This window comes from Anguilla anguilla, chromosome 3 (genome assembly GCF_013347855.1).
Source record: "Anguilla anguilla isolate fAngAng1 chromosome 3, fAngAng1.pri, whole genome shotgun sequence".
NCBI lineage: Eukaryota > Metazoa > Chordata > Actinopteri > Anguilliformes > Anguillidae > Anguilla > Anguilla anguilla.
The window spans coordinates 69,031,518-69,056,517 of record NC_049203.1 but is presented as its reverse complement, the minus strand read 5'-3'; the positions used below and the strand labels follow the sequence as shown (position 1 = coordinate 69,056,517).

The 25,000-nt window shown below is 47.5% G+C and overlaps 1 protein-coding gene across 1 annotated transcript in view; it reads right to left on the bottom strand.

Moving 5' to 3' along the window:
* LOC118223219 (diacylglycerol kinase beta) overlaps positions 1-25,000 on the bottom strand; it is a 113,201-nt gene that overhangs the window by 60,909 nt on the left and 27,292 nt on the right. Inside the window, exons 4-13 of the mRNA XM_035409459.1 lie at positions 18,305-18,455; positions 14,609-14,671; positions 13,046-13,309; positions 8,090-8,242; positions 6,833-6,882; positions 6,066-6,140; positions 5,661-5,780; positions 3,690-3,807; positions 3,232-3,320; positions 73-189 (exon numbers count right to left, since the gene is read on the bottom strand). Of these exons, the coding sequence (XP_035265350.1) occupies positions 73-189; positions 3,232-3,320; positions 3,690-3,807; positions 5,661-5,780; positions 6,066-6,140; positions 6,833-6,882; positions 8,090-8,242; positions 13,046-13,309; positions 14,609-14,671; positions 18,305-18,455 (1,200 nt within the window). The remainder of the gene's footprint in view (positions 1-72; positions 190-3,231; positions 3,321-3,689; positions 3,808-5,660; positions 5,781-6,065; positions 6,141-6,832; positions 6,883-8,089; positions 8,243-13,045; positions 13,310-14,608; positions 14,672-18,304; positions 18,456-25,000) is intronic.

The following is a 25,000-nucleotide window of genomic DNA, read 5'->3' as shown; positions in this document are numbered from 1 at the left end:
TGCAGGCAAGCGCGCTGTTTCAGACCCGACCATAATTCCCACGTTTGACACTAGAGGGCAGCAGAGACTCACGGTTATCTGGCACCACACGCAGTGGAGGCCGGTCAGGCCCTGGTAGCATTTGATGCTCCGGTGGCAGCGATCGCACTTCGTGGGAGAGTTCCCCTCCATCCACACGTGCTGCATGGCCTGATGGGAGAAATCACATGATCAGCGTCAGGCCTAGGCTGGCAGGACGCTACGCATTAATGCACACAAAAACTAATTCAGCTCCACATTTCTATCACAAACAACCTTATTCAGGTATATATACCCTATTCAGCTAGTTTTGCCTATTATGTACATAAATGTGAACACATCTGTATCCTCTGTACAACTTCCATTACTTTTTACAGACTTTTACCTGAATGGAGGCTTTTAACATTTACAAACTGATTTTAGAGCACCAGCAGCTGCTCCACACGGAACATCGATATGAGCGGCAGTTAGGGATCGGGTGGATGTCATAGTTAATTAATTAATGTCTTTCACCTACAGCAACCTGCACAAAAAGTGTCACTGCGTAAGCGTTCTTATAGCACGCATACACTATGGGAAACAGGTGACCACAAAAACTAAACGCCAAAGCAAATCTATGGCACTTGAGATTCTAGCAAAATATGCTTACTTCTTTTTAAGAATATGTATCTTGCATTTTACAATATTTGTTGTACTAGGGCATTTATATGATGCAAACTAATTTTAAAATAATTGCTGCAATAGTCACAACAACCGCTTAGACACAACAACCCAATAAAAATAGGCATTCATGTGCAAGTATGAATCATTTCATTTTAAAAAATGATCAAAGTATAAAACTACATGAATATTTTAAAGAGCCAAGACGATTATATGCTAATCAAACTAGACAGGCTCAGATCACAACTGTAAGCAAGAGCCTGGTAAAAACACTGTATAGATTTAATGCTTTTAGATCTGCTTTTAAATGCGTATACCTGAATATAATACAAAAACTAACTCTGTTTTAAGAAAGGTCACCAAAGAAAATGAAAATTATTGTCTGAGTGAATTGGCCACTTGAAGAGTTTCTTTTTTCTGATGGTAAAAAGAACAGAACATTCCCTTTACACCTTTAAGCTGTAAGATCACAATATGCGATTACACACTTGCTAATTAGAACATTCTATGATTCTGATGTCACAGTCACTACTGGTAGTTGAAAGCAGTGAAGTTCTAGAACACTGACTTAGAATTCTGAAAACAAACATTCCAAAAAAACCCCTCTTCTTCATAGGGTAAAGAAAAGACTTGCATAAAGTTCTGTAATTTAACCCTTTCAAAGGACGCTCGAATCGCAGCGTGACCACACTACAACATAGTCCATTAGCTTACCAGGAAGATAAAATTGATAAAGCCCTCCAGACATCTGAGGAGGAGAGTGGCCGGGATTTCCATCTAGGAGCGCGAAACGGCGAGCGAAACCGCGAACGTGAAGCCCCCCGGTCTGAGGGAGGTTTCCGGAACTGAGCCGTGACTACCATCCCAAAGAGGCCTTAATTCAATTAGGGCGTTACATAAACACACCGCTAACCGCCTGCCGGGGGCTGCAGGAGCGCGGAGCTTTCACAGCGCGGCGTGGCCCGGCCCCATGACGCCCCACGTCTCAGACGCGCTGCCAGAAACGTCCGCTACAACACCGCAGAACCACTGGCAGAACCACTGGCAGAACACCCAGCATCGGCCAGATAAGCGTGAGGGCGACCGACCCGTTGCTCTCAGGTCAGAGTCCATCGCCCAAGAGAAGCCCTTATATTGGCAGTGACACAGGGGTTAAGTGATAGAATTGGCCGGGCCATGCAGCGTAAGAGCGGCTCGGTTTGGGAGTACTCCTGATTCAGCGCTGCCTCTGGTTCTCCCGGTGACACACCATTAGCTCAGGCTAACAGTCACCCTCGGGGGGGAGATATATCTCTCCTCTGATTGGTGCACTGATACCTCTCCTCTGATTGGTGCCCTGATCGCTCTCCTCTGATTGGTGCCCTGATCTCTCTCCTCTGATTGCTGCTCTGATACCTCTCCTCTGATTGGTACCCTGATCTCCCTCCTCTGATTGGTGCCCAGATCTCTTTCCCCTGATTGGTGCACTGATACCTCTCCTCTGATTGGTGCACCGATACCTCTCCTCTGATTGGTTCCCTGATCTCTCTGAGCTGCAGTGCTGTGTGGGTGTGGAGAGTAGGCGTGCACACAGATAGACATCAGCACAGGTGGGCTAAAGTGAAGTGTACTAATAATAAAAAAAGAAAAACAAATTGCTACAGCCCCTATTAACCACCAACCCCCCCCCCCCCGCCCTCGAACCACCACCCACACGCTTCAAAGCACCTCAAACTCAGATAGAGTGAAACTCTGTGAGAAGAGCAAAATAGAGGCCAAAAAAGGGACATAGATCTAAGCAATTAAAAAACATTACACCAGAACTAAGTAACTTAGCACACAGCTAATAGAAATTGCAGCTGAACTGTGTACAGTGACAGTGGTGATTTTAAAGGCTTAGCTGAGGGTTCCAAATTGAAGAGGAAAAAAAGGAGTGGGTAAATAATCAGAAACCCGGCTTTTTAAACTGACTGGAAAGGACTGCATTGGAGTCCACTGGAAGCTAACCAGGCTCATTAGCGCTCAGATGGCTAGCCCCGCTGATGCGCCAACCCTCAGCACAGCAATGCCCCTGCAGCTGAGTCAGCAATACCACCCATGCCAGTGTCCACATGGCAACCTGGCAGGGTGGCGTCTGATTGGCTGTAGCGTAACCGTGGGCGACATCATTTCGTGTTTACGTTATTCGTTTACATTATTTAGACACACGCACAACAATTTACACAGTTCACCTGTTTATAATAATTGTTTTTGTACGCTGTTTATTTATGCGGTTGGTTGGACATTTTGAACTGAAGCTGTTCAAGTTGAGGTCGTCGCCTACGGCAACGAGGGCGCTGCCTGACCTTGCACACGGCAGGGGTCGTTGGCACGGCGCCACGCTCACCCTGGGTGACATCATCACCTCTGTCAGCCAACCTGCAGGTGCAAGAGGGCGTGGCCAGAGCCAAGCACAGTACAATGTTCAGTGTTAAATACGGAGTGCATATCGCCCCAGCAATACGCCACACGTACTCTGCTAGTGTTGAATTAACACCAGACGTTTCGCAGCGCTCGCGAACGCGCGGGACTCACGTTAGTGTGTCTCCGGGACTTGGCGTAGGTGCTGACGCAGGCGGCGATGTCTTTGGACACACAGCGCTCGTGGACTGTGTACTTGCATACTGGAGCACAGGGGAGAGAGGGCGGGAGGGAGGGGTTAGGGAGAAGTGAAAGGTCATGACGGCACCAGTATACTACACAGCCACCCGACCTGGGAGACTTACAGATGGAGACAGTCAGACAGACTGACAGATGTACCAACAGACAGACAGACAGACAGAGAGACGTACAGACAGACAAACACGTATAGAAAGACAGACATACAGACAGATATACAGACAGACAGACACACAGACAGACAGACAGACAGACAGACATACTAAATGGATAGACGGACAGACAGACAGACAGACAGACAGACAGACACACAGACAGACAGACAGGCAGACAGACACACACAGACAGACGTACAGACAGACAGATGGACTCACGGGAGCAGCTCAGGCCCTGCTTGCGCACGCCCAGAAGCATGGTGAGGCAGTAGTTGCAGTAGGCCGGCTTGTTGAAGTGCTTCAGTCTCCACACATGCTGCCCGTCCTCCTGCATGTTCTGCAAAAAATAAAAAAACCCCCGTCACTGCCTGAGAGGCAGGGCAAACCTCCACAAACTTCACTATTTAAAAAAGCGGGCCGCAGGGTAGTATAATGGCTAAGGAGTTGGTCTTGTAACCTAAAGGTCGCCGGTTCGATTCCCGGGTAAGGACACTGCCGTTGTACCCTTGAGCAAGGTACTTAACCGGCATTGCTTCAGTATATATCCAGCTGTATAACTGGATACAATGTAAGTCGCTTTGGATAAGAGTGTCCGCTAAATGCCAGTAATGTAATGTCAAATGATTAATATCATTATGATGACCGATGGTCTGGTGAGGCACAAACCCGAGCCTCCTGGGGGGAGGAGCAGCCATGCTAACCACTGCGCTAAAGATGACCTCACCACCGGCAGACCAGTTAGGCAGACCAGTTAGGCAGACCAGTTAGGCAGACCCACTAACGGATCGCTAGGTTATTATAACAGGTTTTTTTAAACATTCATTTTACTTCAGGCTTTAACAGTTTATTACAAATTACTTTCAGACGCTGCCTCAGACCTCAGGTCTAACTGCTGATTTATTTCATTTATTAGGCAGTGTAACTTCGGTCCTTGACAGTTTGGAAGCACAGCAGACTTCAGAGTTATCTTTCAATTAGCAGCGACTCCACTGTTGGGACACCTGACGCGACGTCTTCCCATCCTAATTATGGCTTCAATGAAAACAATTAAGAGCTCTTGCTGACACTGCCCACCCCCCCCCCCCCACCCGCCACCCCAGCGCCACCCCCCGCCCCCCAGGACTGAAGTCTCCCATCCGTGTCAAGGACGAGTCTGCCGCCTTTCAGATAAAAAAAGATTAATCAAGCCAAGCCGAGGACACACACTGGGGTAAGGCCGGAGCAGAACACACACGCCGTGGAGACGTCCCGCGGACAGAAGCGGTATTCCCACTGTGTGAGAGCAAGCGGCTCGTCCCTCGTCGAAAATAAGGATGAGCGATCCCTCGACAGGACGAGCGGACCTTCCACCCATTCCGGGAACACGCATTAGCTAGGCTGCTCGCACGGTCAATGATGGCTGTTCTACAAACCGTATTGATGAGAATGTCAGCTGGACAGGGCTCAGGAGACAGAAGTCAATACATAAAGAATGATCCTGCCCCCCCCCCCTCCTCCCCCCCGGGCCCCTTTCACATCACTCATACACAGTAAAATGTCCAGTGCTGTTTAGCAACTATTACAGACTGCATACGAGTCCAATAGGGATCGTATGTACTCCATACTGGGCGGCAGTGTAGTATAATGGGTAGCTGGTCGTTGTGCCCTTGAGCAAGGTACTTACCCTGCATTGCTTCGGGATATATCCAGTTGTATAAATGAACGCTGTGTAAAATGTTGTGTAAGTCGCTCTGGATAAGAGCGTCTGCTAAATGCCTGTACTGTAATGTACCTTGTAAGAGTTGATTCAGCACAGAACATTTCACTGTGTGTTTACGCTTTTCTTGCTGGAGATGGTGTAAATGTCCGTTGTTATTTTATTTCGGTGTCTATGGGGACCATTTTTATCTAGACCTCCAGACAGGGTGGCACATATTTTGGGACGAGGCCAGGGTGTCTAAATGTTTTCTTGCCTAGAATACAACAGACCATGTGACAACCCAACATGCCCACATGGGGATCGACTGTAAATTTCTCCCTTTTTTTAATCTCTTGTTTTTGGTTTTATTTTTTCATTTTTGTCCGTGGGAATCTTTATATGCGGTTGTTACTTATGAAACATTGAATAAATATTATTGGTTCCCTCCGTGTGTAATGCATGTGCCCACACCCCTGGTTGCTAAGCAACAGTCGGCAGTCCCCCAAACCCACCGTCTCCATGCCGAGCAGCACCAGAAGCGGAATGGTGGTCATCCCGCCGCGGATCCACTCCTCCAGCGTGACAGTGCCGTCCCGGTCAAAATCGATCTCCTCCATCATCTCCTTCAGGATCTACAGACAGACAGACAGACACACACACACAGACACACTGTGTAACCATGGGTTATAATCACTGTGCTGCAATATCACTCTGAAACTGGCAACACACACACATGCACACACACACACACACAGTCACACACACACACACACACACAGTCACACACACACGCACACACACACACAGGCACACACACACACACACACATAGTTACACACACATGCACACACACACACACACACACACACACACACACACACAGTCACACACACACACCTTTCTCTAAGAGGCCTTACCGGACGTAGCTCTGTGGAGTCCCACTCCAGGTACTCCGCTACATGAACCATCTGATTGATAATGCGGTCCAGTTCCTGGAATGAAAGGGTGTTGGGAGCAGGGAGGGGTTCAGAATGTTGTCTCCCGCGTGATTAACACTGTCAGACATCTCACGGTTTACCAGAATAACTACCTGGCCTGAACTACCTCACCCACACCTGCCAGCTAACACCTCAGTCCTGGTTAACACAGCCAATCAGTGGCACTGGCACTCAGACCCTCGACTAACACAGCCAATCACTGGCGCAGACACTCAGACCTTCAACTAACACAGCCAATCACTGGCGCAGACACTCAAACTCCCGACTAACACAGCCTATCACTGCTGATAACACTCAGACCCCTGATTAACACAGCCTATCACAACCGCCGACACACCATCCTCTGGTGGAATGACATCACTCCCATCAATGATCTCATCACATAATGGCCAATGGCTGTATTATTGCTGTGGGGACAGAAGTGGCTGAGAAGTGTTCCTAGCCCAGGGGGAGGGTGACACATACACAGTGTCCCTTAAGGGGGCTGACACAGCATCAGCAGCAGAAACAACAGCAGCAGTCTCCTTCAGGACTGTTAGAATCCCCCACATCAGCTGACCTCTCAGCCACTTTTAGTCCATCAGTTTGTTTTGGGGCCACTAATTGGTCGTGGCTTAGCGTTAACAAGCTGCGGATCTGGGGGGTGGGGGGATTGGGGGGGTGGGGAAGGGGGGGGGGGGACTCACCGAGCTGTCCAGCAGTCCGTTGCCGTCCGTGTCGTATAACCGGAACATGACTAGAGGGGGAACGGGAGAAAAGAGAGAGAGAGACCTCCATCATTCAGAGCTCCAGTCCTCCTTACTGTACGTGCACCTCGACCATGCCTCGGTCTGTCCAGGAGGGGGCAGCAGGGAGTAAATCCAGAGGCCGGCGATGACGGATTTGCGGGAGTTCCCGGGTGTATTAGCGCCTCAGCGGTGTGGATATAGCTCAAACGGTAAAGCAGGCTAAGACTGCGATGAGGAAACTGGGGCTATGGATGTCAAGCCTGCACACTGCTAATGAGAGCAGACGCTAAGCTAAGCTGAGCGAATGGGGGACTCCTTTATGATGTCATCAGCAATGCATTCCCACTGGGGGAGTCATCTTAGGCAGGGATTCCAAGCAGGGGTCAGATATATATGCACAACATACTGTGGAAAGACACTTTAACCTGGTTCAGACTCAATCCTGAACCCCGAAAAAAAGAGAAATATGTATCAGCTTTGGGATTCAAACTCCATCCATATCCACTTACATAAGCCTTTGGAAAACTATTTTATTTTAAGTGGAGTAGGTTTTTTTAAGGGTGGTACATATCTGAAACATCGAAAAATAACTATGCCCATTTTATTTTTGCACCATATATGGGATGGATTTCCCCATCTCGCATATTTTCATTTGGATCCAGCATGTTATGAAATGCAGCCTTTAAAATGATCCTCAGTAAATTCTGACTTGCCCCTTGAAAATTAACTCTTACCACAAGAACAAGGAAAAAATTGCAGAATTACCAATATTCAGAATATTTAATGAACAACACACCAGCTCATATTTCATAGCATGGGTGAAATAATTTACCTTGAATTATATTATATTCTGAAAAATAATATATAGACAATGAGGAAGATGAATACATATCTGGCATATAACCATATACTTTAAACTAGTGGTGTCCAGTCTTATCCAAGAAAGGGCCGGTGTGGGTGCCACAATTAGTCCCTGCACTAATACACCTGAGCCAACTAATTAACCACTCCTGGTCTTCAATCAAGGCCTTGATAAGCAAAATCAGGTATCTTACCACTGAGCTAAAATGAAAGCCTGGACCCATACCAGCACTTTTCCGGTAAGGTCTGCTTTAGATTATGTAATACATGTTCATCATCAGTGGCCATGGCAACGGCATACTGTCCATAGCAACAGCCACCCCCCCACCCACCCCCCACCCCTCAGTCTCTCACACTCGAGTTTGTCCTCGGGGGTCCCCCTCTCCAGCAGGGACAGGTAGCACACGATGTCCTTCAGAAACACCACCTGGGGCGCCGGCAGGGGGGCTCCCTTCTGCGGGGACGGGCTCCGGCGCAGCGACGGGCGCTTCTCCGCTCGGCTTCGATCTGCGGGTCAGAGACACGCGTGTGCCGGCGGTGAGGAGGGGGTCACTGCGGGGGGGGGGGGGGGAAACATGTGTGTGCCGGCGGTGAGGGGGGGTCACTGCGGGGGGGGGGGGGAGAAACACGTGTGTGCCGGCGGTGAGGGGGGGTCACTGCGGGGGGGGGGGGGAGAAACACGTGTGTGCCGGCGGTGAGGGGGGGTCACTGCGGGGGGGGGGGGGGGGGGGGCGAGGGGACCGAGTGGTGTGACCCAGTAGCAGTGTGGAGAGAGAGAGACAGAGAGAGAGAGAGAGAGAGAGAGAGGGAGAGATGAGGGGGAAAAGAGAGAGGGACAGAGAGGGGAGAGGTAGAAAGAGAGAGAGAAGGGGGAGAGGTAGAAGAAGAGAGAGAAAGAGAAGGTGAGAGGTAGACAGAGGGAGAGAGGTAAAGAGAGAGAGAGAGAGAGAGAGACACCGCTCCTGCACAGCATGCATGCTGAGGGGTGTTCTAGAAACTTACCCACAGAAAGGTAAAAGGTAAAGGTTACTCATATTAAAGGCCACCTCCAGTGGGGGTAAAAAAACACATGAACTCGAGATGTAGAGGATGGAAAATTAAAAATATCCCTCATTTGGTTCAGCTCGCCTTTTTGTTGGTATTCACATTTTAAAATGCTGAGGCCTTTGTTTATCAGCTAATTCAAGCAATGCACCATGGGATTTCTTGCTGCCTAGCCCCAAAGCCTGCCTTTCTGGGGTGGTTCTAACCGTTCTTGGTATTCAGCGCACAGTCTTGAAACAAAGGCGTTCTGGTGAACGTAAACAGATTCATGCAGATGAACCGTCATGCAGACCGCAGCTCTCGATACCGAAAACAGCTACAGCCCCTTTTTAAGAGGAGAGACGTGTGAGACAGAGAGCCAGGCAAGCATGTTGCCACATCCTTTCTAAAAATAACAAAATAAAAAAGCAACAGGAACCAAATGTTCATTTTTTTTTCCAGTGGCGATAAAAGCATTTATATCTGGGGTGTCCAATCTTATCTGCAAAGGACCAGCGTAGGTGCAGGCTTTTGTTCTAGCCCAGCATTAAGACTCCTGAGTCCACTTATCAACGTCTTGACTTGAAGACCGCGATGAGTTAAATAGTTAAATCAGGTGTTACAGTTCTGGGATAAAACAAAAACATGCACCCACACCGGCCTTTTTCGGATAAGATTGGACACTGATTTATATGACAACCCTAGAAGGTCCATTTACCTTGTGTGAGGTCAGGTTTGCACACCAATGAACATTTTCCCGGAAGTTCATTTTCCAACTATTTATTTTAAAAACTACAAATTTAAATTAATGTTTAGGCAAACTACTCTTGGTCTTTCTTTACAGGTGTCCTTCACAAATCTAGCTAATTTTCTGTGTGTGTGTGTGCATGTGCGTGTGTGTGAGAGTGTGTGTTTGTGCGCGTATGCGTGTGTTTGCGTTTGTGTGTTTGTGCGCGTATGCGTGTGTGTGTGTGCGTGTGTGTGTTTGTGCGCGTATGCGTGTATGTGAGTGTATGTGTGTGTGTGCGCGCGCGCTCACCTTAAATATTTATTTATGAAGTTAGTTTAATAATTAATTTACGAAAAACTCCACCCCTGGTGTACAGGCTTCAGGAGAAAATAAATAAGAACGGAGGGCAAAAAAAAATAAAAATCGATGCATTAGTCATTTAAAAAGAGCAATGTTAATAAGAACTGCCGGATCGATACGCAGGAGACACATCACAAATCATTACCGCTGCTGAGAACTGTGCGCATAACTCATGTTCTCCAGAGCCACAGGGTACAGCGGAGTCAATAACGAGACCCCCACATTAGCCGGGTAGCATTAGCATGAATCGATGGACGGCTTAAAATGGCTGAGCCAAAGATCTCATTCGTCACGATGACACAAAAACTGAAGACGCTGAACGTGAGCGTTAGCCTCTCGCTAACGTTTTTGGCTTTTCGTAGCTGCCCTTTTGTTGTTTTGCGTATGGACGTCCCGGCGCTTAACCCAATATCTGAAAAGGTTATGATTAGGAAAGAATTCAAATGTTTCATAATAATGAAATAAATTCTTAAAAATTCTAAATGACTGAGCTCAGAAACTGGGTGGGTAAATTGCAAAAAAGTAATGAATCAAAGACAAAAAGATGGCCAAAAGATGCCTCATATACGATTGAAGCGTTAAGTTTTAATAAAAGATAATTATAAGATATAAGATAATTATTCAAAACTTTAAAAGCATAATTCAAATGTGCAGCATAAATACTGTGAATCCGTAGAGAAAGTCTGCCCCCATATGGTAGCTTGTATTATCACACCCACTGCTTGCCTGTACATGCAAGAGTATTAAAACTCAAAATGCACTCAAAATTAAAGCAATTCAAATGTCTCCACTTTGCAAAACGTCATGTGTAACATTATTTACGTTAATCCTTTTTGTCCACTTTTCACAACGGACTCCATTTAGACCCTTGCAGAATCACCTTTATTCCTTCAAATAAGAAGATGGTGTTGCAAAGTATATATTTACTTAACTCTGCCTACTTTGCTTACGTCAGACTGTCATTTTCCATCCAGCAATATGGAAGGAGAACAAAAGGGGACCGTAAAAAAAAATGAAGAACCAGAATGAAACAAAGTAATACTAATAATATCAGATAATTGTATGTTATGGAAATACAGTATGTCTCACACATATCAGCACGAACGTGCTAATGCAAATATCACAAACTAAAAAGGCATACGGAAATACTGCCCAAAGCGCATTATAGCGGGGGTAAACAGAACACCACAAATCCCTATAGATCGGTGCACCCCCATGAATCCTCGTCATTATAATTGCACGCTGTTAGAGAAATTAAATAAAAAGCCATGCCCTGTCCTCGCAGCCCAAAGCCACTAATCCCTGTCGTAATCACTAAACACTCCATAATCCCCGTCATTACCATCGCATAAATTTCAAGAAATGAAATAGGCTACATGCTTTCGTTGTCCTAAAGACACAATTTGCGATGACGAGACATCAACGAAGTTTTGAGACCTGCTTTTCTCTTCTTTCTCATTCATTTTCCACTTCCCCCGAGCAGATAAACAAAACAATTTTTAGACTAATTTATTATTGAATTACTTTCAATTTCAGCGGCTCGCTTAATCTAACGAGTTAACGATTCCGGATACAGATGCAGTCCATTTCTGAGCTCCGGTTATCAAAACGAGCAGACCGCATCATGCTATGCAAATCTCTTTCGCAAACGTACGGGACGAACTGAGAGCATTCAAAACAATACCCATGAAATCGGCAGGGTTGTTGCAGAGCCCCTGAGGCACACAGCACACTGTAAAAAGGTAAAAATAAAATAAAATACCGCAAGAAAACAGCCCATTAATGAAAGGGAAAAACAGCATAAATTCTATTATTAACTGTATGAAGTTATTTTTCGGGAGGCCGTTAAAAATGAGTTATTTCTGTTGTTCTACATGACTTTGACGATCTTTTGAAGATAAAAAAGGGGTGAAATACTGTACATTTCTAAAGCATTTTACTGTAGAACTACAAAGTCATAGAATAATGGCAATAACTAATTATTTAACAGCCATCCCATAAAACAACAGGATTTATTCAGTTGAATAACAGGACTTATACAGAATCGTAGTTTTTTTTTTTTACGTGATATTTTTTACAGTTTAGAGATTAAAAAGGGGAAAGTGTTCCTTCGCAATACGTTTTTCCAGGGAACGCAAAATAGTTTTGCAGTTGGTCTCAAATGAAAGTGGAATACCCTTGCCTTTAAGAAAGTCACACCTCTGGCCTTATTATGCTGTAAGGTTAATGTATACACATTATAATATCTCAAACCCATACTCTCCAGGCCCCGTGGTGTGTTTCAAGACTATGATTGGCTAAAAAGTACACCCACTCAGGGCTGTAACTGCCATCGAGGACACCGAGGTCATGCCCTCAGTATTTTTATTATTTTCATATCCATTTCTAAAGCATGTATCTAATTTCATTTTTTTTGTGTGAGAACATCAGTCACAATTACTTTAGGAGGCGAATGAATGGTGTTTCATATTTTATCAAATTAAAGCCTAATCTAGAGGAATACATACAGCATTTACACCCTAAAATGCATCCGCAATTAAATGACTAAATTAATGGGAAAAAATTGCATATCCTGGCCTAACCCCTCCACCCCATTTCACCCCACCCCACCTCCACCGAGTCTGTCAACCAGGGTATTATTTAGGCCCTAGTTACGCCCTGGGATGCACCTGGTTTCCAAGGCCTGAACTGGAAGGGAAACCACAAATAAACCAACAAACACTGCAGCCCCCGAGGACTGGAGTTTCTGCACCACTGGTTCAGGCCTCTGAATACAGAATATTTTTGTAAGTTTTTGTTGAACAATAGCTTGATTCATTTCACTTTTGATTTGTTTGGTTTGTCTTTCTTACTGTATTTGGTTTCTTTTGTTTTGGCATTTAGGAGGAAGAGATCGGATTAGATTAGATTAGATTAGATTAGATTAGATTAGTTCAGATTAGATTAGATCAGATTAGATTATACGTCATTGTCAGACTTCTCTAAAGTTTGTCCTGCATCACAAGCCATACTCCCTTTTACATGCAGGGAGACGGACACACGTTGATACCACAAAATAAGACAAACAGTACAAACCGTTGTAGCACATTTCATTAGTAATAGATGATTATAAAACATGCAAAGGGCACACCCTGATATCCTAAAAGGCCCAATGCATGATGGGAACTGTGTGCACGTGCACCTGACAGAGCCCTCACCTGGGGACTGGGGGTTGAGGTGGGGAGAGGCGGGGCCCTTTGAGGGGACCAGGGCGTTGCTCCCGGCCCCCGGGGGTTTCGGCTGGGCGCAGGGCGAGCGGTGGGGGCCGGCCGGCGTGTGGCCCCCCGTCCCGGACCGCTGGGACGAGGAGCGCGAGGAGCAGGGCGAGGCGGTGGCGCCCGACCCCGTCGCCATGACGACGGCGGCGGCCTGGTCCGGCGTGTGGCGGGCCATGGCGCTCAGGATGCTCTTACCGTTCATTCCTGGGGAGTGGAGGGGGGGGGGGGGGGAGCGAGGGAGGGGGGAGGAGGGGGGAGAGAGAGAGGGAGAGGGAGAGAGGGAGAGAGCAGGAACCTGAGGTTATGCACATTTTTTTACACAGGATTTATTGTCGAAAGGCGAAAAAACATTGAAGCCGATGACAAGCTTGCAGCGGAAACGCGCTAAAGAGAGAAAAAAAGGTTCCAACACTTCACACGGGACAGGAAGGAGGAAGAAAGAGCCGCCGAAAGAGAGCGAAAGAGAAACAGAGAGACAGAGAGGGCAAGCAAGGAGAGGAAGTTAAGATCTTAAGTCTGCACACAACAGCTTGGCCACAATCACAGCGTTGCTGGAAAGTTAACGACATTTATGAGATTTTCACAGATAAACACACAGCTATGAGAGGGCTGCTTGGTGTTAGCCTGCTAGGTCACTGTTCCAGTGCGTAGACGGGCCCCACAGTCTGGTATGGATCTCAATCATGCCAGTGCTGACTGTGGCTGGTATCGAATCTGAATCACGCCAGTGCTGACTGTGGCTGGTATCGAATCTGAATCACGCCAGTGCTGACTGTGGCTGGTATCGAATCTGAATCACGCCAGTGCTGACTGTGGCTGGTATCGAATCTGAATCACGCCAGTGCTGACTGTGGCTGGTATCGAATCTGAATCACGCCAGTGCTGACTGTGGCTGGTATCGAATCTGAATCACGCCAGTGCTGACTGTGGCTGGTATCGAATCTGAATCACACCAGTGCTGACTATGGCTGGTATCGAATCTGAATCATATTAGAGCTGACTGTGGCTGATAACCCTACAGCACACAGTTTGTGCTGTAATTGCCCAGGGGAAGGAGTGCCATGACTCATTAGCGCCCCCTACTGGCCTCTCGAGCTGCAGATGAAGTTTCTTCCTCTGGCATGTGTCCGTGTGCAATTGACATGTAAACTGAGGAGTGAAAAAAGCAGTATTTGTCACCACGTGCTTCAGAAGAGAGCACCTGCTTGTCTGCGCTCTTCTGAATCGATAGCGGAGGTAGCAGCATGAACACAAACCGGTATTCCAAATTGGGAGCGTTAAAAAAAAAAAAAACTCTGACGTAGAGAGACAAACTCATGAAATTACTGCAGCCCTTTGGTTAGCCTGTTCTCAGCACCACAGATCTGCCACTTCACAAACACCAACACAGACAGGTTCTCATGGAGATGGTGTCACATCACAGCCACGGGGGGGGGGGGGTGCGTCGCGGGGGGGGGGGGGGCCTGGAAGATTGACATCACGCCACAGCAGGGTCAGGAGTACCTGTTATGGGGGCACATGCCACTTCTGTCTGAATAGAGATGCCCGCATCGATCGATCTAGGCTCTGCAGGGAGAGGGGTTTCAGAGGAACAGAAAGAAAAGTGCACGTGAGGGCGAAGAAGAACAAGTGCAGAGAGAGAGAAAGAGAGGGGGAGAGAGAGTGAGAGAAAGAGAGTGTGACGGAGAGAGAGAGAGAGAGACGGAGAGAGAGAGAGAGAGAGTGAGACGGAGAGAGAGAGAAAGAGAGAGTGAGACGGAGAGAGAAAGAGAGAGTGAGACGGAGAGAAAGAGAGAGATGGAGAGAGAGAGAGTGAGAGAGAGAGAGAGCGAGAGAGAGAGAAAAGAGAGAACAGCAGGAGGGATGCGAGTGGTAAAACAGGCTCATTCCCCCCACACTTCTGAAACGGAGACGCTCATGAGGGGTTATGGACCCTACAGTAGAGACCATAGATCATATTCCAGTCTCTTTCTTATTTCAGTTCAGTGAGATTTTTGTGGGTCGGTCAGTTAAATCAGATGGGCTCCCAGGGCCTCTGAAATGCAGCTTAAAAAACACATCAAAACAAAGCAGTTCTTCATTAATTAGACCAAAATGGAGAAGGAACAACTACAGAACCTGATATTCACAGAAATTAAACTCCTTAAGACAGCACTGGAAACAAAGCTCAGGATTTCAAAATCACCGAATCTTTGTTACTTGGAAGTGAAACTACAAACAGTGATGTGGTAAATGGGACAAACAAGTCGTTCTTTACCACACGTGAGAGTGGATTTTAAAGAAGAGAAATGCCCTGGTGTGTTCAGTCAGACTGTGGAGGGAGCAGCATACAAATCTAGGACCATGAAAGAGCCTTTTCTGGCACATGAACACAAACGAGATGGAACTGATCTAGCTACTGATACATTGCAAACAGAACAAGCCATTTGCTGTGCCTGATTCAAACCAAAAACTAAAAATAAAATAAAAAAGGATAGCATCCTTCTTGTCGTGAAATAAACTTTCATCCCTGAGCCTCAGAATTAAAGTTTCCTTTTCTAAAAAAAACATTTTGGGGCCACAACAACATTGTTGCTTAGGGCCACCAAAACCCATAAGGCTCTGAAGGAATGATATTTATGAAGACCACGGCGAATCACAACTGAAATGGGGGCGGTGAAAAAAACAAGATGGAGGCACTGGATTCACAAACGAACACCTCCTCCCCACCTCCTCACGGTGGCGTTCAAACCGTCGCCTGGACGACAGTGAAATGCCGCGTCTGCTGCGCTCGTAATGTACTCAGACCGGCCTGCACTTGGACAGGAATCACGCCGCCATCTTTTAAAATCAGCCAGGTCCGGCTTCACCCATCTGCCACCTCCCTGTACCATAGATATCACCCCTACAGCAAGCCCCCAGAGCTTGTGTTTGTAACTGAACGCCGTGGGCGTTGACGGTGCCAACCAGCGAAAACCCTGGCATGGAACGTTCTGGAGTGAAAGTGCAGTTCCACTTAGCATTCATATTCAATAAATTACATGGCTCCATCACCCAGAGTGTATTCCACATCATAGTGCGTAAGGGTTAGGTAAACACCAGTGCAGCTGGAAAATCTGGCTGCATCCCAATCAAGAAAAACACTCCATGTACCAAACAACTCTGTTTCACAAATCACCATAAATGAAGTACCTAACTACTATGTTATTTAACTCACGATATTTTGAGTAAGAGGCGACTAGGGGTGTGTGGAACTGGCCATAGAGAACTGTTATTATAAACTGACCAGAGGAGCCTGGCTTTGATTTGATTTGTAATACATTTGAATTTAATAAATTTAGTTGGAATCAGAACTGGACTGTGAGCAGAATTTAGTTACAGCATTTTTTAGTCTTGACCAACCCTACAGACAAAGAGGAGAACACTGCGTTCTTGAACCGGGGGTACAAGGTGCGGGGGGGGGGGGGGGGTTACGATCGGAGCCCAAAAGTGGGCTGGTCCATCTAGCATCTGCTCGAGTGGCCAGACGGCCAGTTCGGGCAGTCCAGCTGGGATCGGAGTGATTCTGTGCTGCTGCAGAAATGCCTTTGAGCCACATGATCAGGCAGGAGGCTTCTGAGTTACCATGGCGACCCCGCAGAAAATAACCATGTGTACATTCACAAGAGGTTCGCAGCCAAATAAGCCAGGGCCATATAAAACTGTGTGATGCATGGAGCAGTGAATATGCATGAAACTTGCTACAGTAGAAATCATTTTTTTTAAATAAAAATTTGGGTTTTTTTTCTGAAAAACTAAAATTAAATTGATTTAATTTATTCAAACCTAATCGGGAAAAAAAGTGAAGTGAATTAATACTGAAAAGCAAATTCCTTATAATCTTAATTATCCTGGGGTATTTTGAGGAAGCGCCAAGCCCTTCTCCCATTCCTTTCTGTTTTGTTCGTAAAGAGAGCTGAGGCAGGGAAACTACAAATTGGACCCAATAATACAAAAATACAGCAGCGTTCATTTTGTGCGCTTTTTCCGTTTTTGGAAAAACTGAGCACGACCTCATGCAAACAGCTACGTACAAGCCAAGGGCAAAAAAAAACCCTGTGAGTTCATCACAGAACATCTCGTTTTGGTCCTCTGAATTATTCAAAGCTCAAAATGCTTCCCGTCCAGGGTGCTAATTGAGAGTCAGGCCTTAATTCTGGCCTCACGCGATGATTCTCACCACCTGACTACAACTGGTGCTGTAACCTCTGCCTAAAAAAAACACGATGACAGGACAGCAGAACCGCTTGGCCCTCTTCCGGAACATTCTGAAGTCCAAACTTTCGTCAGGCTCCATCCTGGCTCTCTCCCTGTTAGTCCCTGCTTCCAGCACACTCCTTTTTAAATGGTAATACTTTTAAAGATTGTTATAGCATGCTTTATGGCATTACATTGATATTAGCTGTAGCACTCTGTGGTATTTATTAGGGGGTTTTAGATTGACGTAAATCAATTTACACTCAGCATTTTCACGGTGCCGCACGTATACTCACTGATGTGGAAAAGCTGCTAGCCGAGCCAAGCTCTGCTGCTCTCATAACTCATATGGATGCCTTTATGTTCTCTAACGCTGTAAGTTTCTCTGGCTAAAAGCGTACGTAGTGTGGATGTAAAGTAAAGTATGTCCATAAAGTAGTGTAAAGTCCTGCCAATTCATTTCTGTCTCCTGTAGAGAACATGAGTCTCTGGTCTTAATCTCAACAACCACACATTCTACTGGGCTGAACCCTACACTGCAAGGGACATTCAATAAAAATTAAAAATAAAAATATTTAAAAAAATATTTTCACAGGACCATGTTTTTTTTTTGCCATTCAAGACAATTGTATCATGTCAAAAATACAAATAAATGAAATTGGGGTAGGATGGACATGTCATCACCAGAGATTCCCCTGTGGTTGTCACCTTTCACATAGAAACCAGGTGGGCACTTCACCAATAATGAAGTACAGTGGTAACAACTAATGGGACAACACTGACGGTACAGGTGGACACTTACTTCAAAGATCTCTGCAGGTGAGGTGACATCATGGCTGGCTACCTTGTTTCTATTTCACTACCCCTGGTTCCAGTTCCAAAAATTCAAAACGCCGCCCAAAATTCAGAAACCCCCCCCGTAGTGAGGGACTCGGTGTGGGGTCAGATAGTACAGTCAGGTGGGAGCCGACAGGTGCCTCTTACCTAGCAGGCCCGCACCTGTGCGGGGCAGCCCGGGGGAGCCATCCCCCGTCTTGCTCTTGAAGGAGGTGAAGAGGTGCTGGCACAGCTCCTCGGGAATGTCGTTCTCCAGGTAGGTCTTCATGAAGAGCTGGAAGCCCTCGTAATCGATTGGCTGAGGGGGGGGGGGACAGACAGACAGACAGACAGACAGACAGAAAGATCAATCGATGGGGAGAGTCGATGAGAGACGACCCAACCACTGGGTCACACCAGGTCGAGGGCATCATGCCAGAAGGGGAGGGGGACAGGGGGCGAGAGTTCTGGGTGACCCTCCGTGAAAGTTACTCGCCATGGTCTTTCCGCGAAACACGAAAAGGCAAACAGCGTGGTGTGAAGCTGGGGGTTCGGCCGTTTTTGGGGGGGGGCAGGGATGGTTAGCTTTAGCATGGTGTAGTGAGTCACGGTGTTTTCTCAGCAGTACAGAGCACATGTCATGTAAATGAACCAATGAGACACAAGAACAGGAAGCCTGCTGGGGGGAAGCCATCTCCATAACAAACGCATGATGTACAAAAACGCAAAACATTTACGTAAACACATGAAAATGTACGGATTGCCATCCAGTAATGTAACTAACAGTCTTGTTCCTTTATTTCTGTAAAATGCATGGGATTTTATGGAAGGATGATACACTGACAGTCAGATAATATTCTGTAACCTGTAACCAGGTGGTTTTTCAAAACGTTGCAGACAAAGAGGCAAATGCATTTTCCATAGTGAGCAAACGATGGCAGGCAACTTCATCGACAAAAAACTGCACAACAAGCCACTCCCACGCACACTTTTCCACCACACATGCACTCGCAGTGCTGCTCCATTTTATCCATTTTGTTTATTTAACCACGTTTAACATTTAACATTTAACCACAGGAGAGACATTGTTTAGGACAGACGTTCCACTGAAAAAAAAAATGGCAAAATGGAGTTAGTGGTGATTGAGCCATGAAGGTGATTCTACGACAGCCCTGAGACTGACGAAGCATTCAGACTCATTCATCCTTATGACAAACTCTCAGCGGAAATGGCGAGAGAGTAGCCTTCTTCAGACGTGTTTTAGTACAGCCATCTCCGAGGATAATGAAATGCATATTGCCAAGAGAGAGGGTGTTTCTGGGACCGTCCACCATCATATTACATGGGCTGAATGAATCAAATGGACACGACCAAAAACAAAAAAAAAAACTGAACGCAAACACGCAAATAATAAATTCGAACCGGAAGGTTAGCACGCACAACATTCCCACAGCGCCGCCGTGGCGTTTCGAGCCCCGAGGAGCACACAATGACGAATGGCAGACACACAGAAGCGCCGTCGGCAGGGCAACCGGTGACCTCTGACCCCGACCGAGAGGAGAGCTCGCTCTCTCTCTCTCTTTCTCTCTTTTCCAACAACAGGATGGGAACATGAGCAGGTCACGTCAGGGCATGCAGGTCTGTAAGACAGCTCATGCAGATTCCACACTGAGGTGGCTTACTTGGCTGAGAACGTCTTGCTTCTGATTGGCCATTATGGTGGGGGGTGGCGGGGGGGGGGGGGGGGGTTGGTGGGGGAGTGGAGAGGGAGAGAGGGTGGTTAAGTCTTGTGCAGTGCCGTTGTGGCTGGTTCCACTGAATTAGGATGGTGTGCATTTGCAATCTGTAATTGATCGTAGGATATTGTGTCATGGTCCTGTGTTCCTGTCTGTGTTTCCCTTGTTGGGCCGCCAGATGGCGGCACTTCTGTTTTGTGTCCTGCTCCCCCCCTGTTAATTGTATGATTGTTTCAATTGTCTCGTTATCCCATCATGGTTCCCACCTGTGTCTTGTTATCCCCTCCTTCTGGTTTGATTGTTTTTTGAGTTCACCTGTGTCTTGTTACCCCTTGTCTATTTAAGTTCTCTGTTCCCTTGACTCGGGTGTCTGTGACGGTACGGGTGCTGGGACCCAGGCGCAGAGTGGAAAAAACACGAAACTCAAAAGGGAGAAAATTAACAAAGACTTTACTTACAGAAAGGCAAACACACAGGGAACAGAAAAGGACACGAAGGGCAAAAACACAAACTCAAAAAATCTAAATAAGGCAAACAAACAGGGAACAGAAAGGACACGAAGGGCAAAAACACAAACTCAAAAAATATCTAAATAAAACAGAAAACAAGAGGAACTCACAAACATGGGCAGGGTAGAACACAGGCAGGTAGAGGACAACGGTCCCATGTGTTGTCCCGCACGGGCCGCCGCAGACTGCTCTGGCCGCCCCGCAGGCTAAGCCGCCTGCCTTGCCCCCTGGCGTTCGTGCTCCCCCTGGCGTTCGTGCTCCCCCTGGCGTTCGTTCTCCCCCTAGCGTTCGTGCTCCCCCTAGTGTTCTCGCGCCCCCCAGTGTCCGTTCTTCCCCTAGTGTTCTTGCTCTCCCTAGTGTCCACACCTTACCCCCTGGCGTTCGTGCTCCCCCTGGCGTTCGTGCTCCCCCTAGTGTTCTTGCGCCCCCCAGTGTCCGTTCTTTCCCTAGTGTTCTCGCTCCCCCTAGTGTCCACACCTTGCCCCCTGGCGTTCGTGCTTCCCCTGGCGTTCATGCTTCCCCTGGCGTTCGTGCTCCCCCTGGCGTTTGTGCTTCCCCTAGTGTTCTCACGCCCCCCAGTGTCCGTTCTTTCCCTAGTGTTCTCGCTCCCCCTAGTGTCCACACCTTGCCCCCTGGCGTTCGTGCTTCCCCTGGCGTTCGTGCTTCCCCTAGTGTTCTCGCTCCCCCTAGTGTTCTCGCTCCCCCTAGTGTCCACACCTTGCCCCCTGGCGTTCGTGCTTCCCCTGGCGTTCGTGCTTCCCCTAGTGTTCTCGCTCCCCCTAGTGTTCGCCCTTCCCCCAGTGATCGTCTCTCCCCCGGTGTCGTCGCTTCCCCCAGTGGTTGCCCCTCCCCCGGTGTCGTCGCTTCCCCCAGTGGTCGCCTCTTCCCCGGAGTCTGTCCTCCCCCCAGTGGTCGTCCCTCCCCCGGTCTCGTCGCTCCCCCCAGTGGTCGTCTCTCCCCCGGTGTCGGTCCTTCCCCCAGTGATCGTCTCTTCCCCGGAGTCCGTCCTCCCCCCAGTGGTCGTCCCTCCCCCGGTCTCGTCACTCCCCCTGGTGTCCATTCTCCCTTTGGTGTTTGTCCTCCCAACCGTGTTTCCGTGTGTTCCCCGGCCCCCCTGTCTAATTGTCTGCCCGCCTGTTTGTCTGTTGGTCTACCCGTATGTGTGTCAGCCAGTTTGTTGGCCTGTTTGTCTGCCCCCCAAGCCGTCAGCCCATCGGCCAACGTGTTTGCCCGCCTGTCTGCCTGTCTGTCAGTGTGCCAGTCTGCGTTTGTTCTGCCTTGTGTTTGTTGCCTATGAATGTTCAGACCAATTATACCTGCCTGCGTTTTTTACCTGTTTGTGTTTGTTTCCTGACCGTATTATACCTGCCTGTTTTGTTTGACCTGCCCTTGTGCTCTGTTTGACCTGCCCTTGTCCTCTACCTGCCTGTGTTCTACCCTGCCCATGTTTGTGAGTTCCTCTTGTTTTCTGTTTTATTTAGATATTTTTTGAGTTTGTGTTTTTGCCCTTCGTGTCCTTTCTGTTCCCTGTTTGTTTGCCTTATTTAGATTTTTTGAGTTTGTGTTTTTGCCCTTCGTGTCCTTTTCTGTTCCCTGTGTGTTTGCCTTTCTGTAAGTAAAGTCTTTGTTAATTTTCTCCCTTTTGAGTTTCGTGTTTTTTTCCACTCTGCGCCTGGGTCCCAGCACCCGTACCGTCACAGACACCCGAGTCAAGGGAACAGAGAACTTAAATAGACAAGGGGTAACAAGACACAGGTGAACTCAAAAAACAATCAAACCAGAAGGAGGGGATAACAAGACACAGGTGGGAACCATGATGGGATAACGAGACAATTGAAACAATCATACAATTAACAGGGGGGGAGCAGGACACAAAACAGAAGTGCCGCCATCTGGCGGCCCAACAAGGGAAACACAGACAGGAACACAGGACCATGACATATTGACGTTATTGTCAAACTATGGATGCATGGCAAATTGTCATGTCCCCCTCCCCCCCAACTCTTTAAGGACCACAGTGGGAACCAGGTGTTTAGCTGTTTCGTGTTATACTTTATAGCTTTTTAAGACTGACACATGATGATCCTGCTTGAGCTTCTTCTTGTACTTTTCTGATGAGCATAAAATAAATTCAGTCAATCAATCAACCAATCTCATTAGTCAAGGGGAAGGAATTGAGAGAGAAGTCCCGCCCTCAGTCTTCATGGCAACTGCATGACCCCCACGAGGATGATCCCTGGGGTTTATGAAGTTTATATCCTGACATAGGTGTTTATAAACATGTTATATGCTATCTATGTGCAAATTATTTATTGTAATAACGGTGTTATAAGTGCAATACCTCATTTTCCAATTATATTCATCACAGTCAAATGCAGTGCAATATGCTATGCTTTGTAAACGTGATTTTAAACCGCTTAGCAATTGGTGTACGATAATTCCGTATTCTTGAATAAATACTTTTATACTAGTTTCACTCTAGTTTCCAGTGATTCCATCCAAGGTCCAACGTATGAATGATATTTCATCTCGATCATTCAGGCCATTGCCAAACTCACACTGAACACTTTGGGAACTTGTTGTCACACATTTGCTATCTTGTTATCACACATTGTTGTTTTTCTTCTCCTTAGTTGGCAATACCACTGCCAAGAATTTTCTAGGCATCCACGTGTTCACAGTTTTTTTTAAGCCAGGAGTTGGGCAGCCCAGCTTTGTCTGCACCAGTGGAGCGCCTGGATTAACTGCATATCTGATTTTTGATCCTTTTTCTCAGAGCCGGTCCCCTATTGGTCATCTCCATCAGACATGCAGAGTGCCTGCTGAACCAATCAATCGAGCCCAGTGGAGATTTGAGCCAGAACAAACAAGTAAAGAACCATTACAAAATTATTGTTTTTTTAAAGCCAGTCATAATCGCCTTTGAGAGAAATTTATTGGTAACGTCACACTGTACAGAAAACGCCACACTTGGGCACACTGCAAGTGTCCCTGGTGGAAACGGTAGCTAGCCAAGTTTCAGCCGAAGCCACTTCCTGTCTGGGCTCCTACACAACGGGTTATGGAAATATAAAAATGGCGATAGATCCTAGTGCTGCCATATACCACACATTCACTTTTTCTTTTATGTCACAGAAACCCTTCAGGCACTGCATACAGACCAGGGGTCTCAAACTCAATCCCAGGGAGGCCGATGTGTCTCCCGGCTCTTGGTGTGTTCCTGCACTTAAGTGCTTAATTGTTATTGATTGGCTAAAGAGACCGAACACCTTGTTTCCAAGGCCTAAACTGGGCCACTGATTGGAAGGAAATTATAAAACCCAACCCCTGAGAGACTGTGGCCCTTCATAAAAATACTCCAAAGACTGCATTTAGGCTTCCTTCACCCAGTAAAACGTCCAGTTTTAATTGAACTCTAACAGTCTGGCACCACATGTACTCTGTAAAAGTAGATTTTACACTGAACATTATACTGTGTTCTCCAGAGTTTTTGGTGGCCCTCAATCAGAACGTATAGGTCTGAATGCAGTACAATTAAAATATATTCCAAAATCTACTCCAGTGTGTTTATGCTAGCGAGCAGCTCTGGGTGTCCGACAGCAAGGTTTGCACACGCCTTTTTTTTTTCCCGTGTAGAAACTGGCGGATTGATTGAGAACCGTGAAAGCCTGCAGACACTTCCGACCTCCGGGACTTACGTTTGGCTTCCTCGCCCTGAATCCATTTCGATCCAATCTGCTTTCATTTCTTCCTCTCTGAACTGAGTGGGGGCCTATTACATTGCCATCAGACCCCTAAATGACCGGCCATGTTTGGGAAAATGTGCTGTAGAAGAGTCGTTCCCCTCCCTCAGCTCTGTAGACGTTCAGAGCTGTCAAGCTGCTGGACCACCCCCATGATGGACCGCCCCCATGATGGATCGCCTCCATGATGGACCACCCCCATGATGGAATAATTATGGCCTTGGCTGTGCCAGTCACACACCTACACTGACTGAGCCACCTCCAAAGCAGCTAAGAAGGTTTGACGGTTTAGGGAACTGTGTTTGTACCTCCAGTTCTCAGCGTTTATAACCCGACCAGGCCTCACTCGTTCATAACGAACGAATAGAACCCATGACCACCAGCCGCAGCGGCAATCAGGGAAGCGCAGATGGCACGTCGCCTCCTTTTTGGGGCCTCCCCCAGAGACGCTGGGGACGGGAGGAGGGGAAGAGGAGGGGAGGAGGAGGGGAAGAGGAGGACGGGAGGAGGGGAGGAGGGGAAGAGGAGGACGGGAGGAGGGGAGGAGGGGAAGAGGAGGACGGGAGAGGAGGAGGAGGAGGATGGGAGGAGGGGAGGAGGAGAACGGGAGGAGGACGGGAGGGGAGGAGGGAAGGAGGAGGACGGGAAGAGGGAAGGAAGGGAGGAGGAGGAGGGGAGGAGGGGAGGAGGAGGACGGGAGGAGGGCAGTTTGGATGAACGAGCCGTGGGCCGGCTTGATTGACGACGGAGGAAGGCTGCCGGTCTTTCTGTGATCTGGGCGGCGGGTCTGGTGGGTCTGGCGGGTTGGCGGGTTGGCGGGTTTGGATCTCCTGACAGCGCTGACAGTAATTCTGCCCCCGATGGAGCCTGGCATCG